This window comes from Rhododendron vialii, chromosome 11a (assembly GCF_030253575.1).
Source record: "Rhododendron vialii isolate Sample 1 chromosome 11a, ASM3025357v1".
In the NCBI taxonomy this organism is placed as follows: Eukaryota; Viridiplantae; Streptophyta; class Magnoliopsida; order Ericales; family Ericaceae; genus Rhododendron; species Rhododendron vialii.
In genome coordinates, this window is record NC_080567.1 from 9,672,965 (window position 1) to 9,688,288 (window position 15,324).

The window sequence follows — 15,324 nt, forward strand, 5'->3', positions numbered from 1 at the left end:
ATGGGAGCATGATGCTCTCATTGAATATGGACTCTTAAATTAAAAAATATGTAAATCATGTCCATTAGATCCAATCACCCAAAAAAGTAAGGTGGATTTGCTAAAAATGAGATGGCTTTACTATTTTTCTGAAAAAAATGTAATATTACTTACCATAAAAACAAGGTTTGCATGCCATTTACTAAGACAATACTTACTATGTTATATGGCCACACTTACTGCATTGTATGACTAAGGCTCCGTTCCAGAAACCTTCTTAAAAAATAAGTATTTATTTTGAAACTTCTCAAAGAAAAATAAGAAGGGTTGTTCCAGAAAACTCAAATAAGCAGCTTATTTCACATTTTTAAACTCAAAAATAACGTAAATGAAAAATAATTTTTCAAATTTTTTTGCACCGTATTAAAAATCTCAATGAGATCTATCAAATAAGATCCATATTGATAGAAAAATTATTTGCGTAAACACATGATTTTTTTAGCTTAAAGTTGCCTGAACCAAAAAATAAGTACGTACTTCTTATTTTGTAGAACAAGCCTTATTATTGAACAAAAAATAAGAACTTATTCAAGTTCTGGAACGGGGCCTAAACTTACTACTGAGATATTTTGACAATCAATAGTTGAGATCCACTCATACAATCCAATGGTTGGAAACAATTGAGAGCATCATGCTCCCAAACTGCTTGGGGGCATGATGCCCCCTCTATTCAAATTTAATACTCCCTCCATCCCAAATTAAATGACAATTTTTTATATTCGTGCCAGTTTTAATTCCTTATATCTTTGAATATGAATTTAAAAAAATATGCAATATGAATTTTGTTTGAAAGTTCTCGATTAGTTATATTATATACAAAGTTTTCAAACTCATGAAAAACATTATAAATTGAAAGATATAAGTAATGAAAAATGACACAAATTTCAAAAATTGTCATATTTTTTGGGACAGAGGGAGTAGTTTTTTTGGGAGTTTGTGCCACTTTCAATTGATTATATTTTATAATTTATAATGTTTCATGTGATTTATAAAATAATGTATTATAGAATTAATCGAGATCTATCAAATAATATCAATATTAGATAGTGTAAAATTTATTACCAATTTAAAAATATAACTAATTTTTTATCGATTAAAATACGACGAATGACTATTAAATTGAGACAAAGGAAAGGAGAATTAGAATAGACAGATAGGAGCACAAACTACAAAGGGGGTGTTTGGATCCTTCATTTTCCCATTTTCATTTCTCCTTTTTCCATTCCAGGTGTTTGGCTGTTCATCCCCAAAACCCATTCTTTCAAAACTCATTTTTAGATTTTGAAGATGGAGAGCAAAAGGCAAAAAGTGCTCCAGATGAGCTTTTTCCATTCCCATTTTCTTCTTTCAGCCTGCCAAAAGACATCCATACCCCTCTCATTTTTTGGATAATTCATCAATACCCTTGGCAATGCCCACACCATTTTCTCTTCTACCCAGGCCCTCTAGTTAGCTAATATTGATCTGATTAATTTTCGCTTTTGCTTGTTCTTTTCCTATACTGAAATGAAAGTATGTATGTAATTTATAGCGGAAAAAACATTATTGGTGGAAAAGTAAGAGCAAAAAATTATTGAAACAATAAAAATATAATTAAAAAAATAGTGTGACACTTTCAGTTAATGAAGAATAAGCAATTTCAAAAGAAAATTTAAAAAATTTGATTAAAACATTATTTATATACATTATACACCATTATTAATAATTAGGGGCAACATAGTAAAAAATCAATTCATAATTCATTTTCATTCCATATCTTCCAAATACTACTAATACTGAAAAATGCATTCTGTACATATCATCTAAATCCTCTATCAAAATCAAAATACATTCTGATCACAATCTAAAAAGCCAAAAAATTTAAAAACTGAAAATAAAAGTAAAAAAATAGGCTCACAAACAAGTTTCGTGCAAAAATTTGGGGTGAATAGTTTTCAAGAAACCCAAACCAGTTCATTAAAAAGTCCCCGCTAAGTGTACCCAGCTGTATTTCTCAAGCAGGTGCGCATTTTAAGAAAACCGTGCGCACCTGGAGCAAGGTTAGATCCAAGAGGAAGCGTCTCTGCAAATGACAATAGGACCAGTTTGGCGCGCATCTCTAAATTTGTACACTCGTTGATCAGTACTGAGGGTGGAGTCCAATGGAAGACGACGCAGCAGAGCGATCGTGCTTTGTAATCGGTTTGATTGAGAATAGAGCAAAGGGGGTACTGCCCCCCCCCCCCCCCCCCCCCCCCCCCCGCCCCCCCCCTCTCTCTACACACGCATATAGTATTTTTTTGGGCTGGGTGGTCAATCTTATGATGCGTGTATCTATATCGACATGAAACGTGGTATATTAAATTACCGGTCATGTGAGGAAGATGGAAGATCGTTTAGCAGAGCTTACGCAATTCGTGATCTGGCTTCTCTGTTTTTTCACGTTCAGATGTATTGAATTTGGGAAATGATGTCATCTAAATATGCTTTTCTTAATTAATTTCTCTTCTATTTGATGTGTTCGGCAGTATCTAGGGTAGATATAACGTCGTCCTTCTTCTTAAGTCATTTGTTGATTATAGCATGGGTTAAGTATCAAATATTGTACGGAGAGATTTGTCAAGACAATTATTGATTTTCTGGACTAACGGTATATCTCATAAGTAGACGGGGACTGGAAAATCAACAAATACTCGTATGGCATTGGCTTTTGCGATGCCTAATTAAGATTTCTTCTTATGTGGAGCATTTTCAATTCCTTCCGCTTATGTGGAGCATGCAGCCTAAGATGAATTCCAAACTTCGTATTAAATCTTTTTGTGTTCTTTCAACTATTGGTGGAAACTTTTGCCTTCTTCATCCAGATAACTAGAAATGCGTGCAGTTGGTCGAACAAACTGTGGAATGCATGTAAACTGTTTGTTGTAATGCAGCATTACTCAACAACAAGGAGTTTAAATCTTACATCCTTGGGTTTGGTGATGACCGATGAACTTCATCCTTCCTTACAAGAAATTTTACGTGCAGGTTGGAGTGGCTGCCTTTGACTTGAGGTCAGCTTCGCTCCATCTGTCTCAATACATTGAAACTAGCAGTTCATATCAGAACACAAAGACATTACTGCAATTTTATGACCCAATGGTGATTGTTGTTCCACCTAATAAGTTTGCGCCTGATGGTATGGTTGGAGTCTCGATACTAGTGGACAGATTTTATTCATCGATTAAGAAGGTGAACTTTCTGGCATGGCAGTGTAAGCTGTGTACAAATGCTATTTGCTATGAAACCTACAGATGTATGATATGGGGATATGTGCTGACCTGTGCAGGTCGTAATGGCTCGTGGTTGCTTTGACGACACCAAGGTAGTGCCAAACTTCCCACGTGTTTTGTTTCTTTATTCTGGTTCCGTCATTCTCACATATATGTCTTTCGCATGCCATTACGTCAACAATTAAAGGGAGCTGTGCTGGTTAAAAATATAGCAGCCAAGGAACCATCGGCACTCAGTTTGGATACTTACTACAAGCAATATTATCTCTGCTTGGCTGCAGCTTCTGCAACTATCAAGTGGTATGACAATAACCCTATGGGCTTTAGGCATGAAATAAGCATCTGAGCGGAAGGATAAATTTATATTATTGCTCCCTAGTCGTGGGTTTCATGAAAATCAGTTTTTATGACACAAACATTACTGGTGGACTTGTAGTTCTTCTTTGGTAGCATTTAAGAAGTTGTGTTTGAAAATTTTTGATTGTCAGGGAAACAAAAACTTCAATCACTTACAAGTGTTGGTGTGGAGCTGTGGCTTGACATAAATGTCGCAAGAAAACACATATTACCAATTTCGTTTAGGTGTCGGGAATGTTGGTTTACTTGGTCTTTTGAACTCCCTCCGTCCCAATTTAAATGTCCCCTACGGTTTTCCGTGCATTTTCAAACCCCCAAAAAATATACTTCTACATATTATTGACATTTAAATTGGGACGGAGGGAGTCTTTGTAGAATTTGAAGGCCAGTGCTGAATTGAGAGAGGGGACTTTTGTCTCCAACCTCTACATTCTCTGTCTTGGAACTGGGGATTTCTGGTTTCCTTGCTCTTGAATATTAGCAAATCTTGAAGCCTATTACAGACAGAGGAGGTTTGACATTAGCGGTATCAAGATATGGTACCCTCAGTAGTTTATCTCTTTGCATCAAGACCTGAAGATTTTGATTTAAACTTCACTAAGTCCAAGAATTCATAACATAGTTATAATGACAAGAAGCTACGAAGCACTGGCATGCCTAAGTGATCTCCGTATCCATTCCGGACACAGAAGGAACACGCGGGGATTTGTATGGTAGAATGGGACATGCAAAGTCCTGCGCCCAATTCTATTAAGAATGTACGCAGGGGCATGTGTGATGATACATTGTGGTGTCACTGTATTTCAAGGATTAAAGAACATAACAAGCTTGTCACTTGTGCCTCATATTTGTCTTTTTCATGGATCATCTCTGTTCTTTTCCCTGTTACTCCCTTGGCTTCTTAAGGTCAGTACAGTGGACGCGCCCACATGCAACCCCCTTGTTTTAAATCATTGGTGACTAAGGAAGTCTCTTCAAACTCTTTTGGAATTTCTTTGTACTTCAAATCTTCAACATTGAATTCTTTTTTTTTTCAACTGGAGAACAAATTAACACCAAAATGTGTTTTGTTAGTTATTGTTTTGATCATCAAAGGTGAGTTTTTTGTTTATAGAGTTTCGAGGTATTTGGTTGTTCTCTAGTAAGTTGTTCAATCTTGAAACACCAGTTTCAACCGTATCTTGTACAGGACTGAAGCAGAGAAAGGCGTCATCATTACAAACCACTCGTTGTTGGTATGTGTTTGCTTTGCATTTTCTACTGTTTGTTCAATTTTGGATTCTAAGACTTGAGGACAAATGCCATTCTGAAATATGTGATTTGTTCAATATTTCTTTTGTCATCTGTAATTTGTTAACAGTCAACACTGATATGTGTTTTACTTTTCATTATCTCATTTGGCTTCAGAATGATTCTCTAAGGCTTTGCCTCTGCAATTCTTTAAAGGAAAGAAACTTGTTGTGTTGACGTTCATGTTAGTGAGCGTTGAGGACATGTATGGGATGAGTGACTAAAAGGGTGCAGAGTAGGATTTCAAAGCCCTTTACCAGGCAATGACAGCTATTCTATCAATCTAGAACCATAATTCGATTTTTTAACATAGCTATGTCAGTGATTCTAATGGCCTTGTTTCCTTGCAAAGAATGTCCTTGGAGTGCTGTACTGGGATTTATCCTTGGCAGGTATTGTTTTTGGTGGCTTTCTGCTACATCTCAGATAGAACTTACATGTTGCTTCTCTTAGTCTCTGTCTTCCTTTTCTCTGAATTCCTCTAGCCACATTATACTGTGTGGGCTTTCTTTGTTTTTACTTGTTAGACAAGGTTAGAAAGTGTAAGACTTTGTCTTGGCCTTCTTTTGTCCATGAAATCCCCTTGATGCCTTTTCTATAGATTTTGTGACTTATAATAACAAATTCATTAACAGAGTGTACACATGAGAAGTGTCATGTAATTTGAGGGTCATATCGCTTGAATTAAGGGAATCATGTCACATGCAAGCTTAGTGTTCTAAATGGCGGCCTAGGCAGAGGGTCAGCGCCACGACTACCCCCCTTGGCATTTTGTTCGGCAGCCAGGGGGGCTAAGCGAACCTTTGGCGGAGCTTGGCGGCCGCCTAGGCGGCTAGGCGGATCTTTGCGGCTAGGCGCTTTAGTGGAAGAAAGTCAAAAAAAGGGGCAAAACAAAGTGGACGATCGGCGTGAGAGAGAGAGAGAGAGAGAGAGAGAGACGAAAGAAACATACCGGACGACAATCGGCGACGACGAGTGGCGTGAAGTTGTGACGACGATCGATCGGCGTGGGTTTCTTGATCCTCTCTGGATCTGGAAATGCTATACGCATACTGTATATAGTAGTATATATATGTGTGCTATGGTAAATTACTCAACAAGTCCTTTTAGTATATATTAATACCATAATATACACTAAAAGCATGAAAAATATCAAAAAAATACCAAAAAAAAAAACGCCAAACTCCAAGGCGGTGCCTAGGCAGCCTACCTAGGCTCTTGGCGGCAGGTCGCAGCCTGACTATCGCCAAGCGCCATTTAGAACACCGTGCAAGCTGTAAGATGTGAATGATTCTATCGTGCTTGGAGTGTTTCATCTTTTTGCCTCATTCGAACACTATTTTCTACCGGCCACTTGACTTTCTTCTAGGATTCCTGATCATTTGTCCAATAAATCAACTTGTAGATTCTATTTCAACAAAGAGTTTTCGTGTATCATGTTGATAAAGTGGAAGACGCAATATTTCTTAGTACTGCTAGCTTCCTTTTCCTGCACTAGGGATTCCAATCTTAGAAGTGCAACGATGGCTGTTATGTTATCACACAAAAAATTGCAAATGTGATCACGATGTTGTCTTGTGAACTTTTTAACCTTTTCTCGTCCTGTGTATTTTCTTTACCAGGTTACTTTTAACGGATCATTTGACCACATGAATATTGATGCCACTAGGTACCCTTCAGGCCTTTCTGAAAATCAACTAGTTCCTTTTCTTTGACATTTTCTACATACAATCAAGTCCCATTTTCATATGTATCTAATATGTCAGAAATATGTTGGGTATGTTTCCACTTTCCATGGAAATTGTTTTACATTTTCTAATAAGTATGTAGATCTATAGGGGATGAATTTAATAATTGCCATTTGACAACAGCGTCCAGAACTTGGAAATTATTGATACGCTGCATTCTGCTCTATGGGGAACAAGCAACAAAAAGAGAAGTCTATTCCACATGCTGAAGACAACAAGAACTGTTGGAGGGTGTGTTGACAAGCCTATATTGAAATGATGCAGCAAATGAATAATTGGTAGTAGCGAGAACAAGATCTTCAAGAGAAAATGAAAAGTAGAATTAAAAGAAAACTCTTATATCTTCATTTGTCCCCTGTTTCTATTTCTCTCTATTATTTTGGTTGGTAAGGAAGGACATGTTTGTGACCACCTCTTGTTTTAGAGTTTTGCAGCATATTTTGGGTCGACATATTCATCAATCATGGAACACCATATTTTGTTTAAGCGCTGTTTGATCTCACATCTGATTTTGTAGGACTAGACTTCTCCGGGCCAATCTTTTGCAGCCGCTAAAAGATATTGAAACTATCAATGCTCGACTTGATTGCTTGGTGAGTGTTGAATATTGTTGGTGTTGGTCAAAATGCATATGGAATATCTGTAAAAGTTGTTTTAGAATAAAGATCAGAGCTATAATAAGAGTTGATTGAATTCTATTCTTCTTGCTGATCATATTTACTCTTGCCTGGTGGGATTTGTCGGTCTAGACATCTATGCAGTTCTGATTTATTAATCATATACTCACTATATTCATATTACCTTCGGTAGCATGTGAAACCCTAAAAGTTCATTTGTGGATTTTGTATTCTTTGGTCATGTGACGTACACTGGAGAAGAACATACCTAAGACAAATCGAAGGGGAATATCCCCTTGATCTTTGCCTTCTGTTATGTGAAGATGCATCTTCTATGATTCTGTTCTAAACATACATTAATGCTAGTCCAGTTATGAATTGAGATCAAGATGCATGAGTTTTTCAAAATTATACTCCAGGATGAATTGATGAGCAATGAGCAACTATTCTTCGGTCTCTCCCAGGTTCTTCGTAAGTTTCCGAAAGAAACCGGTAAGAAGAAGATGAGTCATGGAGAATTGCACTGTGCATTTCTTGAGAGCCATGAAATTTATTGAGGGGATTGAAAAATGGATTTATTCCTGGTTTCCATTCAGATAGGGTCCTTTGTCATTTTTGCTTCAAGCCAAAGAAAGTTACGAATGAGGTCTTGGGCATTGATAATGCTAGAAAGAGCCAAATTTTGATTTCAAGTGTTATTCTCCTTAAAACTGCTCTGGATGCATTGCCGCTATTGTCAAAGGTACATTTGGTTAATTTCCTTTACATTTTAAGCTTCTTTATTTCTCTGATATTTATGTAATTTAAGTAACATCAGTTTTTATTTATCTCAGGTGCTCAAGGATGCAAACAGTTTTCTTCTTGGAAATGTTTACATATCAGTATGCAAGAATGATAAATATGCTTCAATAAGAAAAAGGTACAGTTGCAATTTTGGTTCTGTTTCTTGGATATCGTTGGATGATTGTAAAATTGGACCTTTGATTCCTCAAATAGCCTATGTGAGTTGTAAAAACATTTCAAGTTGACTGTACCCTTGATTTTGCATGAGGAAGAGATCAAAGAGAGTCATTGATAGAATTTGGTGCAATCAGACTTCCATACGGCAGTTGTTAAGTGTAAGAATTTGGAAATCTGGATAAACAATTCTATAAATGCAAGAGGACATTGATTTTATCTGACACTCTTTGGAAGATTCTTTGCTATGACTCATGTTCATGCCTGATAGGTGGTGCGCTATGTTATGCATACATGGTACAAAAGGAAAAGTACTCGTCCATATGAAATTGAAGCAACATGTTTTTCAACCCTGAAAATATTAAGAAGAGATATATGAGTTATGCTGATTTCATTCACCATGAGAAAGAAATTGGTGCTACAGAAGAATTGTGTCAATGAAGCTATAGGAAAATCTTACTATGTTCAGGGCATTTGGTATAGGAACTGCAATTAGTTCTATGCACTCTGCTATGATGCGTTCATATTGTTGATATAGTAAAGGTCTATGAAGAGATTTTAGTTATTTGACGTTCTTACAAAGTTGTTTTAAAGGCAGAATTGGAGAAGTTATTGATGAAGATGTGCTTCATGCACGGGTTCCTTTTGTTGCGCAAACACAACAGTGTTTTGCTGTTAAGGCTGGAATAGATGGACTACTTGATATTTCAAGGAGGTCATTTTGTGACACCAGTGAAGGTTTTCTTCTATTTAATTAGTTCATCATTCCTCACCCCATTGTGTGGGTGCATATATTTTTATGCTTGCACCTTAATCACCACGACAACATGGAATTGGCAGCTATACACAACCTTGCAAACAAATATCGTGAAGATTTCAAGTTTCCAAATTTGAAAATCCCGTTTAACAAGAGGCAGGGATTTTACTTTAGCATTCCACATAAGGACATAAAAGGAAAGCTTCCAAGCAAGTTTATTCAGGTTGTACTGGAGAATGGAGATACTTTGCTTCCAGTTTTAGTAAATCTCGTAGTGACTTTTTGCTTGATTTTATGTGGTTGTGGGATGAAATCAGGTTATGAAACACGGGAACAATGTGCACTGTTCAACTCTGGAACTTGCTTCAGTGAGTTTTGCTACAACCAATTATCATGTCCTTCATACACAGTTTTTAGTCTATGGACTGCAAATGGAACTACTCAGAATCTGGGACTACAAAAATTCACAAGTAATCGGTCAATTATTTTGTGAGGACACTACACAATTCTGAGCTAGAATCCTATTGCTTTGCCCTTAATGGTGTTGTATGGTGGTTGCTGTTGCATGTGAATGAGGTTTGGAGTGTTATATGTTCATTCAGATGTATATATATGATTACTGCAGTTAAATGTGAGGAACAAGTCTGCTGCTGCTGAATGCTATATACGGACAGAACTTTGTCTGGAAGGTTTGACTAAACTTTACTACTGTAATGTGTACTTTCTGTCATAGACTATATTCTCTGCCATTCATATTTCCTTTGACTATTTTCTGTCATGGAGCCATTAAATTCTTTGACTCGACCTGCATGTCTACTTTTGAAACATCAACTTCATGGTGGATATTTTAGCTGCATACTATTAACTAGGTCATGGCAGCTGATAGGAAAATCTAGGTTGGCTGGCGTGCCATATGGCATGCAGTTAACTATCGTCATCTGACTGAAAATCTGCTAATTTTGGCATACATAAGCTGGGAGAGATGCATTTTAGTTGCATGAGTTTCGAAGATAATCCTCATCATACTATTCCAGTGTCACTAATGACAATTGACAGGTATCATCATATTTGGACAATTTTTGTAACAAAATATGAGTAGGTCTTCACGTGTACTTTCTTTCCTTGCCCTTCTTGCATATAAAGTGCATCCCTTTGCATCACATGAATATGACAAGTCCTATTTATAGAACTTGGACTCATCCATTTGCGGAGTATGAGTCACTGTATTTCCCTTTTATTTTATCCTACAAATTGTTTTCTGAATTGGCAGAATGATTTTGATGATTTATGCCTTGTTCTCTTTGCTTTTCAAAAAAAAATTTTCAAAAAATTCCCCATACTTTCAATATTTCTCTCTCTATCTCTCTCCATTTATTATTCCTATTATTTTTCAAAAACTAAACCAAACACAGCATTAGCATTTCGCATGTGTACCTATTAGTATAGTGGAAGGCTTGTGCTACTTTTATTTCAATGAATCACACTGTATTTGTTGGACATGAATTTCTGTTCATTTGCTTTTGTGCCTCCTACGAGCCAGAAGAATTTATTGATATTTGGTGCAGCCCTAGTGGATGCCATACGGGAGGATGTCTCTATGCTTACCCTGCTCGCTGAGGTCCTATGCCTTCTAGATATGATTGTGAACTCATTTGCTCATACCATAACCACTAAGGCTGTTGATCAATATATTAGGCCTCAATTTACAGGTTTGCTTTTGAAATATCTGCTTGTATATACGTGAGAGTAGCAGTGGAGAAATGCTTGATCTTGTCATGTTATTGCCAGATAATGGCCCATTGGCAATTGATGCTGGGAGACACCCTATCCTCGAAAGCATACACAATGACTTCATTGTAAGTTACATTTTTCTTTTGATCAGCGTAATTATTTCTCAACCACAAAATTTGCAACTTCTGAAATATTGACAAACAATTTTATGACTACATTAAGAGGCTGATTCTTCTCTTTGGCAGCCCAACAATACCTTCCTTTCAGAAGCGTCAAACATGATAATTGTCATGGGCCCAAACATGTAAGAAAGGCTATGATTTTGGAATGTACTTTTTGTTATTAGGTCAGGAGTTGAACTCCTGCTCCAAGGTTTGTTCCGGCAGTCTACCCTACTTTCTGAGGCACGTGTGCTTGGATAAATAAGGAATCGATCCTATTCTGTCAAATGTCAATTATTCCACTCTAAAGCTGTGCTGTGACCCAAATGCAATTCCCTTTGTATGACCTTGTTTCTTTGAGGTGGTCATTGATTCATTGATAATAAGCATATGGATCTTCTGAGCTGAAAAAATCTCACCTTCTACTGATGATATGATTTCTTGAACAATTTCTGGTGTACAACTCCTATTTGCCCATGGCTCTTCCTTGTCAACTTTCCCCCTTCAGCAATGGTAACTTGTAGATGTGGATTCTAAGCAGTATTAAGATATGGTATCTTTGAACTTAGTGGTAATATTACAATAAATTAGCAAAATCAGGGATATGGATTCTTGAAGACAGAAATCGAAAAGATTTTCTGTTAAAATGAAGGTGGTCTTACACAGAAGCCCAGGAAGTGAATACTATTTTCCCTTTATTTGCCTTTATCTTTGAAACCTTTGTCTGAGAATGTGTGAGATTCGTAGGCAAAAAAACTCAAATTCGTTGTGGAAGATGTTCTCCAAGTTTATAACATTAAGACCCCATACAGAGCCTCGAGCACCGATTGATCCTAAGTCCTAACTGACATGCTAACGAGATACTGCAGATGATCCTTTTTTCTGTCTACTGTTTTGTAGTTTATTTTTTTCTTCTTAACTCGAGAAAAACCACTTCTTCTTTCCTTCAGGTGTGGGAAAAGTACTTATCTTCAACAGGTGTGTCTGATAGTCATCCTCGCTCAGATTGGTTGTTATATTCCTGCCCAGTACGGGACTATAAGGGTAGTTGATCATATATTTACAAGGATGGGAGCTGTGGACAATCTTGAGTCGAACTCTAGCACGGTAAATACTTAGTGTTTCAGAATATCATGTTAATGTATACATAAGAAACTCCGATTTGATCTGCGCCCCAGCTTATATATATGTGTCTGCACTCTTCTTTAGCTCTTATAAAGTCAGTTTCAGACTGCAAAACTGATTTGTGTCTCAAATCCCATATGGGTCAAGATAATGTTGGTTTATGAGATGGTGCATGTTGTAGCTTGAGTTGAGTTATGTTATGTTCTTTCCAAACCAAGTATTGAATATAGTTTCATTCACCAACTTTCTTAGCTCTATCTACTAGTTGACTGTTTCTAAAGAAAGAAAATGCGTTTCGGCCTTGTTACCGAACAGTAGCCATCATCCATGGATGTAACAGAGTTTGAGTTGGTTTCTAGTGGGTTATCAGCTTCTTCAAATAAATTCTTATGTTTCTTGAATATTATGTGCCGTGTTTAGGATTGGCATGGGAGAAGCATCATGTTTTCTAAAAGGATGTTTGTTTTACAGTTTATGACAGAGATGAAAGAGACGGCCTTTATAATGCAGAATGTCTCTCAAAGGTACACTCTAGTGTAATTGCTCTCGGGGTGTTGGAACAAGCATTAGTCAACACACTCTACTCTGTTACTGTGCTGGGCACAGGAGTCTGATCGTTATGGATGAACTGGGAAGGGCTACTTCTTCATCTGATGGATTTGCAATTGCATGGAGCTGCTGTGAGCATCTTTTACCACTCAAAGCGTAACTTCTTAACCTCTATCCTTCCACCATTCTTCACAGTTAAATAGTCAAAAGCTTCTTAAATAGTAGCTTTCCTCAAAGTTAAAACTCTATTGACAATATCGTTGAAGCCTGGTAATAGTTAGTGATACTTTTATGCGTACAACAATAGTTTCACTATAATGATGATAAGAGGAGAAGATGAGGACTTTGAACGCATACTATTTGTTTTTAAAAATGCAATGAAGCCTGCAAATGAAACTGCAGACAATTAACTGTGTGTTTGAACTCTGTGGTCCCATTTTTTGTGCTCTACGTTATCCCTCTCTTCACCCTATGATGCTTGGAGTGATCCCTTCTCTTGTTTCAAATTGATCAAAATCAAACATCTAAAATCGACGGAAAAGACAAAGGAACTGCCAGATGCTTAAATTCCTTTTTTCATCTTCATAAATTACATTCTGGCAGATAACTAATCATACTGATATCTTGCTGGTTTTTTTTAATTTATTATTTATTTCACCTTTTCTTGTGGGGTTCTTTTCTAGTTTCGGTGTTCCCTCCCATTTAGAGCAGCATTATTTTCTACAATCTGCATCTTCATGGTCGTTTTTCAGGTATACCATATTTGCCACTCACATGGAAAACCTATCAGAATTAGCTACCATCTACCCCAATGCCAAAATTCTTCACTTTCATGTTGATGTCAAAAGCAATCGGTTGGATTTCAAGGTGATACTTCTGAGTTTTCTTTTGATGGGAAAGTTCTCTTTGTAGATCAGCATCTTATGATCAAAATTATGAATTTAAATTGAATAGTTTCAACTCATGGACGGACCGCGACGTGTACCGCACTATGGTCTTCTGTTAGCAGGAGTGGCTGGTCTACTGAGCTCAGTAGTTGAAACAGCCAGAAGCATCACAGCAAGGATTACAGAAAAGGTGATAGTTCAAATGACTAACAGACCTAGTGACAGGACCATACACATTACACGGTTTGAATTTCATCTAGAATTTGTCTGTCGGTCATTTGAAAATTTCCCTTGGTGCGCTAGTACAAGTTCAATATGGTTAAAACATCTTTGATAACCAAAACCCATACAAGTTGCTCCTCCAGAACATATGCAATAGAAACTCTTTGCTTCACATATTCCACCCTCAACCTAAGTGAATCTCTTAAATATATTGCTGAAGAAATCTACTTGCGTATCTCATAATTCTTCGATTCTGAGATGTTCATGGTAGCTTGTGTAATCCCAGGCTGACCCATTATACAATTTTTAGCTCGATCCCTGCCCACATGCTCTAGTTAGGACTTAGGCTTTCAGCTTTTTTTGTAGGATGTGGTTCATTATTCAGCTTGGCTTTCCCACTGCCTATTTTAAGTCCTACACAACTGGTCTTGTTGCACAGGCACCACTTTTCAGAACTCTCTGTACTAGTTTTAACACGAACCACCTGTCCGAACTTCTGTACTAGTATTTGGATTCATATCCAATGTTTGCAAGATGCTTCTATTTCCAAGGACTTCCTGAGAGGCGTGTCCCAGTTTCAAACTGGTGGATTCTATAGAATAGGCAGTCTACTTCCTTTATTTGTACATTTACTTTTTAAGCCTATTGAGATTTGTGTGAGCATAAGTGCGTAGCCCCCATCTATATGTTACTTGGTGTTTCCCTTTCCTGACTAGTTGGTCTAGCTCACGTTATATATGGAATTATTTGCGTATTTCAACTGTCAATTTATTTGTTTTCGGGAAGTCACTGGTTTAGTAGCATTTTCCCTCTGTTACTTTTGGAGAAACGGAAATAAAAAAAAAAAAAGTATTTATTGACGAATTTGCTAATGATGTTTATTTGCCATGAATAGGAAGTTAAGAGAATGGAAGTAAACTGCATGCAGTATCGTGATATCCAGATGGTCTACCGTGCTGCTCAACGGCTGATATGCTTGAAATACTCCAGCCAAGACGAAGATTCAATCAGAGAAGCACTGCAGAATCTTAAAGAGAGCTATATAAATGGAAGCCTTTAAGGGGTCGGCAACAACCTATTACCAGTATCATCTTGTGCTAAATGTATAAAGCTTTGCGAATGACAATATGAATGTATTTCTAGAGTTGCCATTTGGAAGTGATTTCTGCGAGATGGTGTTGGCGTTTGCTGCCATCTGCTAAAAAGGGCAGGGAGGAATTAAGAGAGAGACGGGATAAACATCGCATGCCAAAAAAAGTTGTGTAAGAATGATACAAGCGCGCAGGGGCGGATCCAAAATTTGGTTGCAGTGGGGTCAAATATCTACTACACAATTTTTTGGGATTTTCAGGGCAAAAATATTATCTTTTGGGGCAAAATTACGAAATACTCCTCAAAACTATACTTGCTCTAGGGGTATTTTGGAACTCAGCGGGGTCGCGTGACCCCGCTTGCCATAGTGTGGTTCCGCCACTGCAAGTGCGGTATCGGTATTACGCACAAAAGTAAAGAGATCTTGTTATGTTTAATGATATTTTACCCCTCATCGATTTTCGATTCAACATTAAATGTAGAAATTTTAGTTAGAGATTGTTTGAAGAGGAGTGCTAGGGACAGAAAATTAGCAAAGAAA

General features: G+C 37.2%; 1 protein-coding gene across 10 annotated transcripts; it reads left to right on the forward strand.

Moving 5' to 3' along the window:
• Positions 1-1,953: 1,953 nt before the first annotated feature.
• On the forward strand, positions 1,954-14,928 carry LOC131307594 (DNA mismatch repair protein MSH4). 10 transcript variants are annotated; one of them, XM_058334196.1, is made up of 24 exons: positions 1,959-2,246; positions 3,046-3,249; positions 3,347-3,382; positions 3,478-3,590; positions 4,837-4,882; positions 6,560-6,606; positions 6,809-6,916; positions 7,203-7,278; positions 7,722-7,794; positions 7,899-8,044; positions 8,136-8,221; positions 8,858-8,997; positions 9,100-9,239; positions 9,334-9,486; positions 9,642-9,705; positions 10,582-10,725; positions 10,805-10,872; positions 10,993-11,051; positions 11,859-12,015; positions 12,505-12,557; positions 12,640-12,738; positions 13,335-13,449; positions 13,537-13,659; positions 14,587-14,928. In XM_058334196.1, exons 1-24 carry the CDS (start codon positions 2,181-2,183, stop codon positions 14,749-14,751), a joined length of 2,481 nt encoding a protein of 826 aa, XP_058190179.1. In that variant the 5' UTR covers positions 1,959-2,180; the 3' UTR covers positions 14,752-14,928. The 10 variants fall into 10 exon arrangements, 9 of the variants coding, with proteins under 9 accessions (XP_058190186.1, XP_058190184.1, XP_058190179.1 ...); XM_058334197.1 differs by having other exon boundaries at positions 7,767-7,794; XM_058334198.1 differs by having other exon boundaries at positions 1,961-2,246; positions 9,334-9,384.
• Positions 14,929-15,324: the final 396 nt, after the last annotated feature.

Excerpts from the sequence above, each read along its gene's own strand:
- LOC131307594 (XM_058334196.1), top strand. The coding sequence starts at position 2,181 with ATGGAAGACGACGCAGCAGAGCGATCGTGCTTTGTAATCGGTTTGATT. Across the intron at positions 7,279-7,721 it reads ATGCTCGACTTGATTGCTTG|GATGAATTGATGAGCAATGA; the intron begins GTGAGTGTTGAA and ends ATTATACTCCAG. Across the intron at positions 10,726-10,804 it reads TATTAGGCCTCAATTTACAG|ATAATGGCCCATTGGCAATT; the intron begins GTTTGCTTTTGA and ends TGTTATTGCCAG.